Below are 18,314 nucleotides of genomic sequence, written 5' to 3'. Positions count from 1 at the left end.
CATGATTATTCTCAGTTAATTAGGAAAAACACTTTGGAGATTTTATAACTCTCCATTTTGGGAATTTTATAATTCTCCATTTCTCCAAATGGGGAAATGGGCTTAAAGAGGTTACATGATTGATCCTAGGTCACACAGCTGGCAGAGATGCTTATCCTGTGAATGATATTAACGAAGACTAATTTTTATATCCAGTATTAACCTGAAAAGAACTCAAGAGGAAAGTTTAACAACTTTCTGAAACTTTAATTTTCACTTTTAGCAGAATTATAAGATTCAAAGAAACCATTCCATATGTTTCACTATTATTCTACATGATGCACCCACCCTGTTTTAAATAACACCTAAGTAGTCTATAAAACTTAAAGCCAATTCTGGTAAATTAGGCGCAAAGGTTAAAAAGCATTGAGCCAACCTCAGTTCCTCACCATCAATAAGTTTTTAAAGAAATAGTCATCATCCTGTGTAGCAGAGGGGAATTTACTGTTTTTACTTATTTCAATCTAATAATGTATATAGGAATAGGCAGAGGAAGAGGAAAAGTAAAAGTGTTTTGATAGATAAATTGCTAAGGTCTGGGAAAACTTGGTTAGAAGGCCACTGAGCCCTTTTCCAGCCCTGATTAAATTCTTGTCACTGTAGAGAAGAATTAGAGTTAAGAGGATAAAAGGTGCTACCCATGTTTTAGGGACTATGGTCTCAGAAGCAATAAAGGAAAACTCTGATAAATCTGCACTATAAAAATTCAAACATTAGCAAGTAAAAAAATATACACTACAAAGTAAAAAGACAAATGACAAACTGGGACAAAAAGATGTGCACTGTGTACAAATTAATTTACAAAGATCCCATAAGAAAAAGATGAACAATTCAACCAAAAATATGTGCAAAGGATATGAACAGACAGTTTACAGAAAATAAACTACAATACAAATGGAACACAAATACAGATGCTCAACCTGCCTCATGGTTAAAAAATACAAACCAAAATAATAAGATTTTTTTTTTTTTTTTTTTTTTAAAAAGATGACTGGTAAGGGGATCTCAACCCTTGGCTTGGTGTTGTCAGCACCACGCTCAGCCAGTGAGCGAACCGGCCATCCCTATATAGGATCCGAACCCGTGGCCTTGGTGTTATCGCACCGCACTCTACCGAGTGAGCCATGGGCCGGCCTCCAAAATAATAAGATTTTTAACTATCACACTGGCAAAAACAGGCACACTCTCTCCCACTACTGGAGAAGATATAGATTGGAGGTGGAAGACAATTTGGCACTATTAAAAAAAAAAAAATTTTTTTTTTTAAAAGATGACCGGTAAGGGGACCTTAACCCTTAACTTGGTGCTGTCAGCACCACGCTCTCCCAAGTGAGCTAACCAGCCATCCCTATATAGGGATCCAAACCTGTGGCCTTGGAGTTATCAGCACCACACTCTCCCAAGTGAGCTAGGGGCCGGCCCCTAGAATTTCCCTCTTTATAAAGGCTGAATAGTATTTCATTGTATGTATATATCACATTTTGTTTATCTGTTCATTAGCTGATGAACACTTGGGTTGCTTATTTGGATGTTTTTGTCCTTATTTACTTTTCTCTTACTTATGCTTTCATATTTAATATCTCTTATTTTGGCAGTTACCATGTAAATCTGAATCAAGACAAAATAAAATAAGAAGTAGAGGAGTATCTTCCTTCATTTTCTAAATGGGCTGGAGATTTCATGCATAGGAATACTTCAACTGATTTCCCTCAGATGCAGCTCTCTCTGTAAGAAACACGTTTTCTTTATATATTGTTTATAGTTTTTATTTTTATTTCATTTTTTTTTTTTTAAAGATGACTGTTAAGGGGATCTTAACCCTTGACTTGGTGTTGTCAACACCATGCTCTCCCAAGTGAGCTAACCGGCCATCCCTATATAGGGATTCAAACCCGTGGCTTTGGTGTTATCAGCACCACACTCTCCCATGTGAGCCACAGGCTGGCCCACTATTAAAAATTTTAAAGCACATTCTTTTTAGCCCAGGAAGTTCTAGGACCTTGCTATTCAGATAAATTCATCAAGAATATCAAGATATATCAAAATATACATACAAGGTGGTCACAGCAATACTTGGAGCTGGGGACCGGACCTCCCCTCCCACAACCAGGCACACCACCAGTGTCTCAGGGTCCACCTGGAGACCCAAGTTATGAAGCTAGAGACTGGACCCCCTCCCACAACTGGGCACCCCGCCAGCACCAAAGAGCATACCAGGTCCTGAGGCATGGGTCTGAGGACCAGACCCCCCCTCCCACAACCAGGCACCCCGCCAGCACCAAAGAGCATGCCAAAAACATCATCTCCATGTGGGTGGCCCACCACAGCCACCACAATGACCACAGCTGCCACGAAAGCAGCTAGACACCACAACCACCACACAGATGGTCTGCCAGCCACTGGAGTGCATTGATATAAGGAGAGTCACCAGCAGAGACCAAAGAACAGAAGAGGATGTCTCTCTCCACAAAGCCCATTCCAGAGTGACAGAAGAAGCATCTGCTCTATGATAATATCGGGGGCCCTGAACACACCTCTCAGCATTTGGACAGATCATCTAGGCAACAAATCAACAGAGTAACCATTACTCTTTCAGAAGGAGAGAAGAAAGCTAGGGTAATTAGAGGAGGGAAGGAGGAGGGAGGAGGGAGGGAGTGGGGATAGGGAGAGAATGGACAAGGGGCATAAAGAATAAGTATGATTTGTAACAATATATATGCTAGTAATATTGATTAGATCAACATGTGTCCATGTTGAATCCCCAAAATATGTATAAATCATTATGACTCATTTAAAAAAAAAAAAAAAAAACTTACAGCACATCCATTCAATGGAATACTGGTATGCACTGATACAGAAAAATCTCTAACTTATATTCTCAAGTAAAAAACCAAGGAAAGAACATGCATACAGTGGAATTACACAGGAGTTAGCTAAACAAATCAGCATACAACAGAAAAATTTAATAGTCAAAATAACCCTTGAAAATTCCTCAAATAACCCATAAAGTTCAGTATAGAATGTGCAGCATATCCAACCCTGAGCAGTAATCTTCCTGCAAGGTAAAATTTGAGATCAATGAACCAGACTAAAACAAATAACAAGAGTCTGAAGGTAGCCTCTAGCCAATCAAATGATTATGCCTTTAATACAACTATAAAGTCTCTAGTATTGTGGGGGATGGATGAAAGTAATATACATTCCTTGTTTTACTATTCCATTATATTTTAATATTAAATGTTTATGATCTTAATAAATATAAAAATGTTTATTTTTTGTTGTGGGAACTGTTCATTGTTGATTCTCTAGCACTTAGCATAGTGCCTGGCACATCGTAGAAGCTCAGTATCTGACAAATGAATAAATGGGAAATAAGTTAATAAACACTTAGCACAGGGTTTGGTTCAAAGTGCTCAATAAATGGATGGCAGATTGGAATTGAAATCTTGCTTATCAGAACCACCATGAAAATTGTTCTTTGAAAAGCTGTAGAGACAAAAAGTTTTATCTTTTTGAGAACTGATATGTCCTTTTGTGGTTCTAGTGAATTACTCTTTCTTATGCCCCTGGAAATTGGTCTCATTACCTCTTGATGGAATCCCACTTTTAGTAATTAAATCTCCATTCTAGTACGGTTCCTACTGAGTTGAATTTTTACAAATGTGATATATGCATATATGTATATAACTAATCATATCTATACGTATGACAAGATGCTTACATATACATTTGTTGTTGTGAGGCTTAGCTAACTTTGGGAATTGATACTTGGGAGGAGGTAGGCACTTTTTTGTTTTATACCTTTTTGTACTATTTGAATTCTCTAAATCATATAAAACATCGAAGAGATTTACATAGGTGATTGATTATGGGCCATTGTAGCTTTCTTATTTTTACTTTTCTGTATGAAAAAAAGTGATGTTATTTTTTTAACATGGCAATGGTACATTCAATACTAAATTAAATCTTCCTGAGCTTACACGTGGCAATATATGTTCAATCAAGGCACAAAGATGGAACTGCTGAGCCAAAACACAGACCACAGGGAACAGGGAGGAAAATATGAGAAGGTAAAACACCATTCCTCCTTCATTTCTTTATAGGATCCCCATGACATTTTATTGCAATAAGACCACATTGTATGAAGGAAAGCCCTCCTTCAGAAAGCATAAAACCTCTATTTCTCACAATGCTGGCTCCTTCTAAAAATAGTCTGAAAGAGAGCTCTCTGGATGTTTTGAAAATTTCAGCTTCTGTTGTTCTGAGGAAAATATATTAAATGAACTTCTGTATTCTCTCACATTGAAGAAATTAAACAAGAACCATAACTTTTACCTACTGGGAAACATTCCTAGCTAAGATCTACTAAAATGAAGATAATGTTCAATAAAATTTCTCCAATTTAGTTTTATTTTTTAATCTTTAAAGTTTTGGCTTGTTTTTCCTTAATAATTCATATCTTTCTTTCCCACTTTTAGACTTTTCTGCCTATTTGGTTTGGTACACTCATATCTTTTCTTTTTTTGGTGGCTGGCCGGTAAGGAGATCTGAACCCTTGACCTTGGTGTTTTAACACCATGCTCTAACCAACTGAGCTAATCAGTCAGTCTCATACCTTTTATAAAAGTCAATGACTATTTTGTTGAAGGAAAAAAGAGAAATTACTCGCTAAGTTTGTTGCCAAGTTCTTGAAGCGCTTGCTCTTGTTCATGATATATTTTTTTCAACTGCTGATTTTCCTCCTGGAGGTTGAGGAACTCCTTCAAGACAATAAAAGACAGAAAATGCAATTTAAAAGAAAGAAACAAGAAACTCCATGCTGTATATATACCATTAATTAGGAACAAATATCCTGAAGCTTTTTATAAGAAACAGAACTATGTGTCCAAAGCCCTTTCCTAGCTGCTCTATGTATTAACTATTTTCCATTCACTTAATCCCCTTACTGAAATTTTTTTTTAAGATGACTAATATATCCTGTTTCCTTGGCATAAATGTAAATTATGATTTATCTTTCTAAATAAGTTAACATTCATCAAAATATAATTTTTAAAGTTTACCACTATTTACTTTTTTAAGACTAATGATTTGTTGCGTCTCATTTCTAAGATGATATAAGGCATCTTTCTCCTTTTGAAGATCTTCCTGCAAAGTCTGCCTCCATTCCTTCTCAATCTTCAAATCAGTTTCCAGTTGCACCCTTGAATGACAAATAATACACAGAAGCTCAGTGCTATTTCTCACATGACAGATGCATGTATTCTTTAATGAGAGCATCTTTTTGATTGACGGTTTTTGCCATTGTAACACATTTCTTCAGACATATTCTTTCATAAATATTTTTTGGTAAACAACTTCAGCAGCACAGAGTTTTTTAATCACAAAGTATCAATTCATTTGCCAACCACAAAAAAATCCTTATTAAAAAATAATTATGTCATTTATTAATTTTACATACATAAATGCTGTGTAGGCACAGAAAATGACTTGGAAGAGCACATACCATACTATTAAAACTGTTTACATTTTGGGAATGAAACTAAGGGGAGAAATATGGGGTTTTAATTATTTACATTTCTGTGCCATTCAGTAAGCATTTCTACCTACAGTCACATATTTTCCAATGGAATAAATTTTAGATTTTATAATTCAGGTTTGAAGAGAAGAGATACATGAAAATGGAATTTACAAATTGTTGGTAAATACTATTTCACTACAAATCTAAAAAGAATGCAGAGAAAAAGATATATGTTACTAACACTGATATACCAAAGTACCCTGTTGAGTGGCCTCATCATCTATCATCAGAAATAACTGAGTGAAAATGAAAAGGAAAAATTTTGTTTTTAAGTTATATAAATATATTGTCAAAAGACATGTTGAATATCAAAGGCAGAAACCATAAAGAAAAAAAAGGAAGGCCATAACTAGATAAAAAATTTTAAAGTTGGGCCGAGCCCGTGGTGCACTCGGGAGAGTACAGCGCTGGGAGCGCGGCGACACTCCCGCCGCGGGTTCAGATCCTATATAGGAATGGCCGGTACACTCACTGGCTGAGTGCCGGTCACGAAAAAGACAAAAAAAAAAAATTTTTAAGTCTAAATTTTAAAAAACACTATCAACAAACTTAAAAAGAACAATAAACTTAGAAAACATTTTCACTATATGTGAAAGACCCAGGCTAAACACATAAAGAGCTCTTACAAATAAATATTAAAAAGCTGATTACCCCAAAAGAAACAAATAGCTGACATCAACTGGCAATTCACACACACACAAAAGAAATACAAAAGACTATTGCTAGTAATCAAAGATATGCAAACTCAAACAACAAGGCACAATTTGGGGGGCTAAAGGATTCCTTTAGGTTAACTGTGATATGATGATATAAACCCTGTATTAATGGATAGGATCCAATGTCCATGATGTAGTAAATAAAGCAAACAAGATACTAAAGAATATGCAGCACGATCCTATTTCTAAAAAACACAAAAAATATTTATGCATTTCAAAAAAACTATAAGGATATTCATCACAGTGCCTCAAAATGATTATCAAAATGGAAACTTTTTAATATTTTCTTAGGTTTTGGCCAAGAGCATGTAATCTTTTCATAATCAAGAACTGATAAAGTTATTTCCATTTTAGGGGAAAAAACAGAATCTGTTTCCCTCTGACAAAGTCCCAACTACTGCCCATTTCCATACACATGGCTCTAATTTTTCTGACCATTAGGGATTCTCCTGGTCTCTAAATTAACATGTTCAGGCTTTACCAAAATGGTACAAACTGAATGACAAAATTAATTTCATAGTTTCAGCAGGGACAAACGTCTTCTCTCAGCAGCTGCACCCAAGTCCTATTAAGTAGTCTAGCCCTATGCAGAAGGGGCAGGTCCCTGTAGCATTGTTTGGGTCATCCTCTGGGCAGAGATCAAATAGCGGCATCACTGCAGAATAAGTTACACCATTTTGCAGAATATCAGATTTGCCTTACCTACACTTTTGTCAAACACTAGAAAGGCGATTCAGTAACAGAGTACCAGGGTTTCAAGATTGTATTCTACTGACTGGCAAAGTGTCCCAGTCTTACTTTTTGTGTGTTTCATTTGGCAGGGCATAGGGACTTACACAACAAAGCCCATGACACCATTAATAAACCTGATGATTTAAATGCTCCTTGTGATTTTCTGTTGCCAAAGGAAGCTCCGAAAGTGCTGGCTGCCTTTAAGAGAAAATTTTTGTTTGCTGAGTGCTTTTTTTGAGTGAGGGCAGGAGGGGCGGGTAAGGTTTTAGTTTCACAGTTTTCACAATGTACAAATGATGCAAGTTTTCAACCAAGGTAATATTCCATGGCATAAAGGCTTATTCTATATACCAATTCCTCAAAATATTATTTTTGTAATAGACTTGATGGAGTTAACACATTCCTACCTATCCCTCCAACTAAGTACAGTTAAAAATCCTTGACAATGGGCTGGCCATTTAGCTTAGTTGGCTAGAGTACAGCCTTGTAACACCAAGGTCAAGGGTTTGATTCCCTGCACTGGCCAGCCTCCAAAAAAAAAAAAAAAACCCTTGATAAAATAAACATAAGACAACTCTGAAAGATAGAGAGAAGAGGGCAGGCAGATCAGCTAGGAAACCCAGGACTCAAGGAACAATATGGTGGTGAGTTCCCTAAAGTGTTTTCTTATCTCTTATATAGTTCAGATTGGGTGTTAAGGAAGCCCTCAACCCATAAACACCAATGGACACAGATAAAAGCCTCAAGAAAAGTCTGCTATCTTGCCAAAGGTCTGAGAAGGAGACAGCCTAACAAGATAGAAACCTTTTTTGACAATAAGTGCCTTAATCCAGCAAAACACCAGTGAAAAAATCCCATGGCCCCCCAAACAAAGGGGGGAGTAAAGGTTGAGTGGGAAGTTTAGATTTCTACCCTAGCCTGGCAATAATGAGGTATCCCTCCTGCACCTCACTATTGTGGTGTCAGAGAATGCCAAGTGGGAAGCCTGGACTTTCACCACCACCCAGCAGTAATAAGGTGTCTCTCCCCACCCACCCCACTGGTATCAGCGGATGCCACCTGGAAAGCCTGGGACTTTTATCCCCATGTAGCAGTAATAAGGCATTTCTTACCCTCCCCACGGTGTCAGTGAAAGCCAGGCAAGTAAGGAGCCTAGATTTCTACTCCTGCCCAGTGGTAATGAAGCATTTCTCCCTCTCTCCTCCAGGATGGTGTCAGCAGAAACCAAGGGGAAAGCCTGAACTTCCACTTCTGCCTGATGGTAACAAGACACCACTCCCCTTCTCCACATTGTCAGTGGAGCATGAGTTGAATGCCTCAATTTCAATCCCTGCCCAGCAGTTATTAGGTACTCTTCTCCATCCCTTCTGGGATGGTCCTAGGCCTCTACCCCTACTTGGTATAAAGGGCCACTGTCCACAGTCTCCTCCTAACAGTGTGGTTTCAGTAGAGGATTGCTAAAACAAAAAATTTAAATAAGATCCAGAGTTCCATAATACCCAAAGTGTCCAAGATCAATTGAAAAACATTTGTCATACCAAAACCCAAGAAAATCTCAACTTGTATGAGAAAATCAATCAACAGATTCCAACATGTCAAAAAATTACAGATAGTGGAATTTTCTGACAAGAATTTTAAAGCAGCCATCATAAAAATGCTCCAATGACCAATTAAGAGCACACCTGAAAGAATAGGAAGTCTTACTGAGGAAGGGAAGGAGGGAGAGAAAGAGGAAGAAAGAAAGGAAGGAAGAAAGTAAAGAAGAGTCAAATGTAAATCTTAGAACTGAAAAATACAATAATCTCATTGGATGGGTTCAATAAAAGAATGAAGATGATAAGGAAAGAATGAATGAACTTGAAAACAAAACAACAAAAATTACCCAATCTGAACAACAGAGAAAAAATAGATTGGAGGAATTAAAAAAAGATCAATGGTAAAACCTGAGCCAGCTTAAAAAAAAAAGGACAGTCTCAGGGTCCTCTGAGACTAAAAAAAAGATCTAACATTCACGGTATCAGAGTCTTTGAAACAGAAGAGAAAGCAAGTGAAGCTGAAAAAAATATCTGAAGAAATAATGGCTGAAAATTTCCCAAATTTGGCAAAGACATGAATCTACAAATTCAAGAAGCTGACCAAACCTCAAATACAGTCAGCCTACCATGGGTTTCACATCCACAGATCCAACCAACTGTGGATCAAAAATATTCAGGATAAAAAATAAAATAAAAAATAATAACATGGCCAGCTGGTTAACTCCATTGGTTACAGAGTGGTGCTGATAACACCAAGGTCCAGGGTTCAATCTCTGTGGCCAGCCAATAAATAAATAAATAAATAAATAAATAAATAATACAAATAAAAAGGATGTGCATAGGTTATATGCAAATATTATGTCATTTTATATAAGGGACTTGACATCCACAGATTTTGGTATCCTCGGGCATCCTGGAAACAATGTTCCAAAGATACCAAGGGAAGACTGTAAAATAAATCCAAAGAAAGAATTTTGAAAGCAGTTAGAAAAAAATGACATAATACCTATAGAGGAACAATAATTGAAATGACAGTGTATTTTTCATCAGAAATCATGAAGGCCAAAAGAAAGTGGCAGAACATTTCTCAAGAGCTAAAAGAGGGCCGGCCCCGTGGCGCACTCGGGAGAGTGCAGCGCTTGGGAGCGCAGCGGCGCTCCCGCCACAGGTTTGGATCCTATATAGGAATGGCCGGTGCACTCACTGGCTGAGCACTGTGCGGGCGAAACCACCCAAGGGTTGCGATCCTCTTACCGGTCACAAAAAGACAAAAAAAAAAAAAAAAGAGCTAAAAGAAAAAAACTGTCAACCCAAAATTCTATACCCTGTGAAAATATCCTTCAAAAATGAAAGTGAAACAGAATTTGATACCAAGAGACTTACCCTAAAAGAATGGCTACAGAAAGTTCAGACACAAAGAAGGAAACTTGTAACTTCAGGAATGAAGAAAGAATAATGAAGAGAATTTTCTAATTTAAATATTAAATTATGTTTAATGGTTGAATCACATATAGTAACATTGTCTGATGTGATTCTAAATATATCTAGAATATTTAAGCAAATTATATTATAAAGAGGAGAGGGTAAAAAGACAAAAATGGAGGATTTCCACAATTTACCCAAAAGTGGCAAAATGTTGATACCAGGAGACTGTGAAAAGATGTATATGTGTAATATAATGCCTAGAGCAACCACTAAGAAATCTATACAAAGACATACACTCAAAAAACCATACATAAGGGTTGGCCCCATGGCTCACTTAGGAGAGTGTGGTGCTGACAACACCAAGGCCACAGGTTCAGATCCCTATATAGGGATGGCCAGTTAGCTCACATGGGAGAGTGTGGTGCTAACAACACCAAGTCAAGGGTTAAGATCCCCTTACGAGTCATCTTTAAAAAAATAATAATAATACATAAATCAAACCAGAATTGTAGATAATGTTCATGTAATCTACAGGAAATCAGCAAAAATCAAATAGAGGGACAAGAAAAAGGAGGAAAAACAAAGCAAACAATAACATGGCAGATTTAAGTTCTAATATATCAATAATTCCACTAAACGTAAATGGACTAAGTGTACCACAAAAAGACAGAATTGGCACAATTGATTTAAAAAAAAAAAAAACGATATGCTGTTTATAAGAAACTCACTTCAAATATAATGATAAAGGTAGGCTGAAAGTAAAAGATGGAAAAATGTAAACATTAATCGACAGAAAGCAGGAGTGGCTATATCAATATCAGAAAAAGTAGACTTCAGAGCTAAAAAATTACCAGACACAAAGAAGTGTATTATATAATGACAAAAGGGTCAATCCACCAAGAAGACATATTAGCAATCTGAAATGTGTAGGCACCAAATAACAAGAGTTTCAGACTACAAGAAGCAAAAACTGATAAAACTGAAAGGAAATATACACAAATCCACAATTACAGTTGTATATTTCAACAAATCCTTCCTTAGTAATTGATAGGATTACTAGACAGAAAATCAGCAAGGACAGAGAACTTAACACTTCAACCAACAGATCTAAAGACAGCAACTTACACATCACACAAGGCGTGTGGTCTTATTTAATGATCTATTAACATAATACATAACTATTTACCATGGTTGTTTTCTTTTAATAACAAAAGTGGTACATATTTACTGGGGAAAAAATACTGATGCTTATAAAGTAAAAATTAAAATGCCCCTGTCAGCCTGCCATCACTCCCTTAAGATAACCACTCCCTAGAATCTGTACTCTTTAAACTTTTTTCTATGTATATATAAATATAAATACATGCATGGTTTTAATTTTACTAAAAAATGGGATATTTGGCATACTATCTGCAACTTGCTTTTTTTCAACTCAATGACATATGGACATCCTTCCTAGTTGGTGATATATAGATCTATCATATGAAATACTAATAAAAATGTTCTCAGAAAACAACATGTTCTTTAATAATACATGTTCTTTGGAGTTACAAAAGCCTACTATACTCAGTACCTAGAAATATAATGGTGATCATATTAACATTAAACAACAGCAGAAAGAATAAAACTCTCTTAGAGCAAGAAGATAGTAAGAGTTGAAAGACCTATCTGTACACAATAAAGGGAATAAAAACATAAGTATTATCACAATTATTTTCTAATTTTTTTGTTTTTTAAAGTGAACATTACAATCTAGCTGACATCATTAGATAAATAAAAATACTGTATTCTACCATTATGTGCAAAAAAGGGGGGGAGGGATACAGATTATGTTTAGATATGTATTTGTTTCCAAGAGTGAAATACTCACAGCTGTTTCTCCTTTTGGGAGATTTGTTTCTGCAGACTGTCGGATTTACTCAGACATTCTTGTAAGTATTTCTCATCCTCATCTTCAGCTTCCATTTGTGCCTTCTCTGCTTGCTGCAATCTGGTGTAATTCAAATCAACTTTGGGTAAAACTGAGGCTAGAACTAGGGTGTAAAAGGGTGAAGAAGACAAATAAAAGAAAAATGGGGAAATAGAAACATTTCTAAATGAAAACAAAGTTTGGGGGAAAACTCACAAACTCAAACGTGAAAGAGCCACACAATGTCTAGAAATTTGTTTTGTGATTCTTCTTTCAATATAACATATAATATGCCCAGAATACTATCTTCAAATTTATTTTATTTCTTGTTCATAATTAGCAATGCAAAGCAATACAGCCTTTACCACTTATGTAGAGCATAATGAATCAAATTTCAAAGTATAATAGGTATATTACTGCCTATTTACAAAACCTTAAAAAGCATAGTACTTATGTCTATACTAGGTGACGAGGCCACACTGTTATATGTTATGTTAGGATATGTATGCCAGGAATCAAGTGTGCTACAAGGCCAAGAGCAAAGATCTGCAATTATTCCAAATGATAGCTGAGTCCTTCCTATAGGATCTTTATACATTTACTAAATTATGCCAAAGCTGTATGTGTGTATATGTGTGTGTGTATGCATGTGTAAATTTATTCTTTAAGATTCAAGAAGAATTTAGGCATCATTCTCTATTTTTTATTTATTTTTTATTTTTTCCGGTGACCGGCGCTCAGCCAGGGAGTGCACCGATCATCCTTATATAGGATCTGAACCCGCGGCGGCGGGAGCGTCGCCGCGCTGCTAGCGCGGCACGCTACCGAGTGCGCCACGGGCTCAGCCCTAGGCATCATTCTCTAAAGATCATTTTTGTTCCTCACCATTGGATATTAAAAATTAGCTAAAAATGTTGTAATTTTCACTTTTCCTGTTTTTATTTGCAACTCATTGCTTTTCCCTATGTTTAACTCCACTCCCTACCTTCTTTGGCCATCTAGGATTTCTTAGATTTAATATCAATATTTTTATAAGAAAATATCTCCTAAAAACCAAGGGACATTAACTCCTTATAGAGAATCACAAGAAAATCTTCTGTTCAACTAGCCAAAAAAACCTGTCTCTTCCTTTCTTCCTTAAAATCATACCAATGGGGCAACCCTCATACATTTCAGGAGTATATATGCTGTTTCCAAGGAAAGGAGAGTAACATTTAAGTTATCTCTAAATCTAAACTTAAAATTAAAATATTAAGGTGGTGAGGGTGGATCCAAGATTTTCTCCAAGGTTACAGAAAGTAAAATAAAAGTCAGAGTGAGGTAGGCCTTGAAGTTGTGCTATCAGAAGAGGGCTAGAGGGAACTGGAAAATTGAGATGCTTAAGCACAGAATGACAGCCAATCTGGGTTATAAACTATTTTAAAACACATTAAAAAGTCAGTAAGAGAGCCATTAAGCAAAAAGTGGGCCAACGGAGAAAAAATATCTGTGCCAACACATCCTGAAAGCAAAGGTAAACTTATTTTTAAACAATTTTTATACTTTCCATCAAAAAGTAGCTAAAAAGATAAAATCGCATTTAAAAATCCTGACCTCCAAAGGGTCAGTACTCAAATCAGCCCTTGTGCATGAAGTCTGAGGAATGTACAAGTACTTTTAGAAATCCAAGTGTACCCACTCTGCTTTACGGCAGTGGATTACCACAGCAGCTGACCAAGTAATGTACAGGGTTCCTAATACCCTTTCAGAATACTTAACAGCACAAATTATTTTCTATTTAATAGATTACAAAATTGTTGATTCTTTTAGTCTGTTTAAATACAAGTGGTTTTCAGAAAGATATATCTTTGACCAGCTTGTACTGGTCCTGAGTGTCACTGCTGGCACATTTCACCAATGACATTGCAATTGTCCTAGTTTGAGTTAATAAATCATTGTCACTTCATAATGGAATGGACAGAAATCAAAGACAGAGAAAGGTGATAAAGATGTCCAAAATGTAAAAATGGGGATAAAGAAAACAAAAAAGAAAAAAGAAGAAAGAGGATGTCAATAAAAGAATATTCATGTCAATAAAGCATTAATAGTTATGTTTTTCATAAATAGATTCAAAGAAAGCAATGATAAGACATATGTTGACACCAACATGACAGGGCAATGAAAATACATTACACTTTCCAACAATAAAAGTGAAAAATGCCAGTATAAAACAATCCAATTTAAACAAAATTATATCTTCAGTTGGGTTGAGGATCCTAGGTCAAAGAAACAAAACTAGACTGATACTTCGGAATGCTTGGTTTCAGATAAAGAGATGGCGAATGGCAAAGAATATGACACTTAAATGTGCATGGAAATCAATCAGGGATAATCCCATTGTGGATTTTTTTTGTTTTTAATTTTCTTGAGACTTTTGTTTGTGTACTTGTTTTATGTAATAAATTGAACCACATAAAATTGCTGATATTAGGCCTTTTAAAAAAAAAAGTCTTCAAAATGGCAATTTCAAATGAATCAGCCTAATATAAAGCAACTTGATTCCATGCAACAACCAAAACAAAAAGGCAAAATCCTGCTGGGCTTAAACAAAAAAGTCCTAACCTAAATCTTCCTAATGGTTTTCGTGACAGTTATCAAAGTTCAATAAAGAAAAGAGAGGGAAGAAGGGACAAAAGAAACTGAGACTGAAAATGCTATACCTTTGTTCCAGCTGCCTCATGGCTGCAGTTATTTTATGGGTTTTTTCTTCTAGTCGGGCAATTATTTCATTTTTTTCTTTCAAGCCATCTTCAGAACCCTATTTATAAAAACATAAAAGTTATAGTGGTTTTGATTTTTAAACCTGAATATTTGTAAGTTTCTTATACCACTTTGATATGGGATTGTTACTTTGAAATGAGCAGAGTGAATTTGTACACTAAAATAATTCTATGACATAAAACAGTGCTATTAGTCTTCATTTAAAATGTTATAAAGAAAAAAAGACCTCATCCTTCAATGTTTTTGGAAGAAGACATAATAAATTCTTGTAAATTATGCCATTTTTCAAATTAATTAAATTGTAAAGGACTTTTAGCAACAAGTCTATTAAATAGCAATGTCACTTTATTAAAAAATTCACAACAATTATGGTATTAAAGCATTTCAATCAAAATTAAATCTTTCTCAGGACTGTACTATATAAAGAAGTTCACAAAAATGTCTTGCATGTTATCTTTTTCTTTTGTTGGCTGACTGGCACAAGGATCTGAACACTTGACTTTGGTGTTGTAACACTGCGCTGTAACCAAATGAGCTAACTGGCCAGCCCTTCTTGCATGTTTAGATTAAGAGTTTTCCCAAAAGATTTAATTTTCATACTATTAACCTTTCAGCGTTAAAAAATAAATTCAGACACATGATCTTTTTGTTTGTTTGTTCTTTGTACATTTTTCATTATATTTCTTAAGCTTCCGTGTAGAAAAAAAGACACTGGCCTTTATAACCAATATGGCACAGTTAAAATGGGCTTATCTCTTAAAAACCAAACCCTTCCTACAAATACTCATTTTCAATTTATACAAAAAGAAACTGCAAGAATTTAAGAACATTACTTACCTGTAACTTTTGATACATCTCTATGTTAATTGCTTTAACTTCCTCTAGTTGTTGTCGAAGACCTATCAGAGTATCTTGTTTCTCATGAATATCTTTCTCCAACAACTTCATGGCAAGTTCAATCTCATGTTTCATACTAACTTGTACCGCTAGCTCATTCTCCACATCCTGCAATTCCAACATATCCTCAGTTCATATGTTACTTTGAGATGTCAAAATCAAATACACAACAATTAATGAGGTCAAGAAAGATTTTCCATTCAATATGTAGACTACTCCTTTTAAATCCATTAAATAGAAACAACCAGGCCCAATTATGACATATTTTAAATATTTTCAAATGCATTTTTTGCTAAAAATGAAAGCATTTTCTACATTCTGTTAACCATCACTATTATACTGGTTCAAGAATTAAATATTTTTTGCCTCATATATTCAGTAGTAATTTCCCCTAAATAAAAGGAAATAAAGCAGTCTGTATAAATAAAGGCCAAAGATAACTCAAAACAAAGTTTTTATTTCTTTTCTTAAAGAATTTTTATCAGAAGGATTAAGAAGTTTCTTAACATTGAAGACAAACAGCAAGGGGATAGAAAGGCTGGCAACATTGTCTTCTAGATCTGGGTGGTAGTTACACAGATACTCGCATTATAATTCTTTTAGCAACACATTGGTATTTTTCTGTTGGTATTACATTTTTGCTTGAAGGTAAATTATTCCCAGTATTTTGCCAATGAAACTTCAACATAACCTACCTGTCGTAACTGAGATTCATCTCGGAGCTGTCTTCTGGCTTCATTATACATTTCATCTAGCCCCTGCCGAGAATGCTTATATGTTTGAAGTTCAGTTTCCACATCCACTTTGGTAACCTAGGAAAAAACATAAAACTTTTTATTCTAGAATTACTACTATTAATATTAATACAACACAGAAATACCTAATCTATGCAAAAGTCCCTAAAAGTGGTCATTTCAGACACAAGACAGTCTGTTTGAAAGCAATCTATACTTACCTCTAGGTGCTGCTGTGTTTTCATTAAAATCAATTTATTTTCACTTCGTAATTGATGATTTTCTTCTTGGAGTTTAATGATATTATTCTTTGCTATTGCCAACTAAAAGTTATAAAACAGGGGCAAGAAAAAGATTTTAAACATCTTTATTTATACTTACATTTATGATCATAGCTATAAACAACAGAAAATAAAATCCTAAAACTAATAAAATGTCTCTCACATCTATAGAAAGTTTCATAAGAAAAACGTGCTGGGCCGAGCCCGTGGCGCACTCGGGAGAGTGCGGCGATGGGAGCGCAGCGACGCTCCCGCCACGGGTTCGGATCCTATATAGGACTGGCCGGTGCACTGACAAAAAAAAAAAAAAAAAAGAAAAAGAAAGAAAAACATGCTCATTATCCCAAGATACCAATTAAAGAAATTATGCTCTTTTTTCCTTTTATACTATTCCTAATATTTCTTTTGTAGTTGAAACGTATTATGCTTATTTGTTATGCTTATAACAAACATATGCTTACTGTCTGATTTATAACATGTCCTGAATACAAAGTATCTGAGTAAGCACATAAAGAATTATGCATTAAACAAGACTGTAAAGACTTTTGTAAAAGCCAAAAACATGTATAAAAAAAGAAAGTTGTACTATAATTGAAAATGTAATGCAGACATTCATGGAAACCAAATAGGACATCCTACAAAATCTGGGCACATAACAGAAACTTGAGTGACTGTGACAAACATGAGACAACTCTTGCCATCAGAGTTAATCACGAATAGTCAACTAAGTAGCCTGGCTCTGAGGCCCAGAATGAAAAGAGAAATCCTGGGAAAGCAAAGAAGGGACCTAATATCAGCTTGCAATTAACAAATTTCTGAACACTTTACTGGGGATACAGCTTGAAGTTCACAGTGTACCTAGGGTCAAGAAGAGGCACAAACTAGTGAGCAGCTCTATCATGGTCCCAATCAGGAGTCCAACCATCAAAATAAGATGCATTCTTAACAAGAGTCATACAAATGACCATGTGCTTCCTGGTTTGGAAAAATTAGGCCAATTCTAAAAGAAAGAAGAATTTTAATTAACATGGAAAATATGGTTTGTAGAACTAATAATAGATTTCTTTCTCTAGCCTAAATAATTCTGAAAATAGGAAGCAATAATTCCATGGTTTGATGGCTTTTTGTTTTTTGGGTTTTTTTAAACTTGTCTAAAAAGCAACTCTACATATAGTATTAAAAAGAGGGCTGAGCGCTGACCAGTTAGCTCAGATTGTTAGAGCATGGTATTATAACACTAAGATCAAGGGTTTGGATCATTTGAGTGGGTACAGATGATAACATAATATTTTGAATATTGGCTTTCTTTCTTGCAGGCTTGATTTGCCTAGCAACCAAATCACTAGTGACTAGTTCACTAATTAGGTCATTAAGGGAAGTCAAGTTAACACAAAAGAAAAATGTCATTTAAATGCACTTGACTTTATTAAAATGTCTACTTTCTTAAACCTTTACAATGAAATTACAGTAGTTCTAAAGAAGACAGCAGGCCAACCCTGAAGTACTCCCAGTTTTCTGCAGAATATCACATGCTTTGGATGTTATATGGGGATCCTGTTTACCACAGTTAATTTGATTTTTTTCTGGACTGGTTGAGTACTTCAGTTTTTATCACCGGTTGGCTCTTGAGTAACTCTTTCAAAAAAGTGCATATAATATAACTTGTAAAGCCTCCCACAACCGAAAGTGCGTGTTTGTGTGTGTGTGT

General features: G+C 35.4%; 1 protein-coding gene across 7 annotated transcripts in view; it reads right to left on the bottom strand.

Annotated features, from left to right (window-relative positions):
- The window catches only part of RUFY2 (RUN and FYVE domain containing 2), a 53,820-nt gene that overhangs the window by 20,617 nt on the left and 14,889 nt on the right, over nt 1-18,314 (bottom strand). For 3 of the 7 annotated variants that reach the window (XR_010024054.1, XM_063102543.1, XM_063102544.1), the window contains exons 9-15: nt 16,547-16,648; nt 16,287-16,403; nt 15,532-15,699; nt 14,634-14,731; nt 11,896-12,015; nt 5,110-5,239; nt 4,705-4,799 (exon numbers count right to left, since the gene is read on the bottom strand). Coding sequence is in view for 6 of the 7 variants with exons in the window: in XM_063102543.1 (XP_062958613.1) it covers nt 4,705-4,799; nt 5,110-5,239; nt 11,896-12,015; nt 14,634-14,731; nt 15,532-15,699; nt 16,287-16,403; nt 16,547-16,648 (830 nt within the window). In the remaining variant the exon portion in view is untranslated. Of the gene's footprint in view, nt 1-4,654; nt 4,800-5,109; nt 5,240-11,895; nt 12,059-14,633; nt 14,732-15,531; nt 15,700-16,286; nt 16,404-16,546; nt 16,649-18,314 lie in introns of those variants that run through there. The other 4 variants (XM_063102546.1, XM_063102547.1, XM_063102545.1 and 1 more) reach the window with 3 other exon arrangements.

Source organism: Cynocephalus volans, chromosome 7 (assembly GCF_027409185.1).
Source record: "Cynocephalus volans isolate mCynVol1 chromosome 7, mCynVol1.pri, whole genome shotgun sequence".
Classification (NCBI taxonomy): Eukaryota; Metazoa; Chordata; class Mammalia; order Dermoptera; family Cynocephalidae; genus Cynocephalus; species Cynocephalus volans.
The sequence above is the reverse complement of the archived record's forward strand: the minus strand, read 5'-3'. Positions and strand labels throughout refer to the sequence as shown.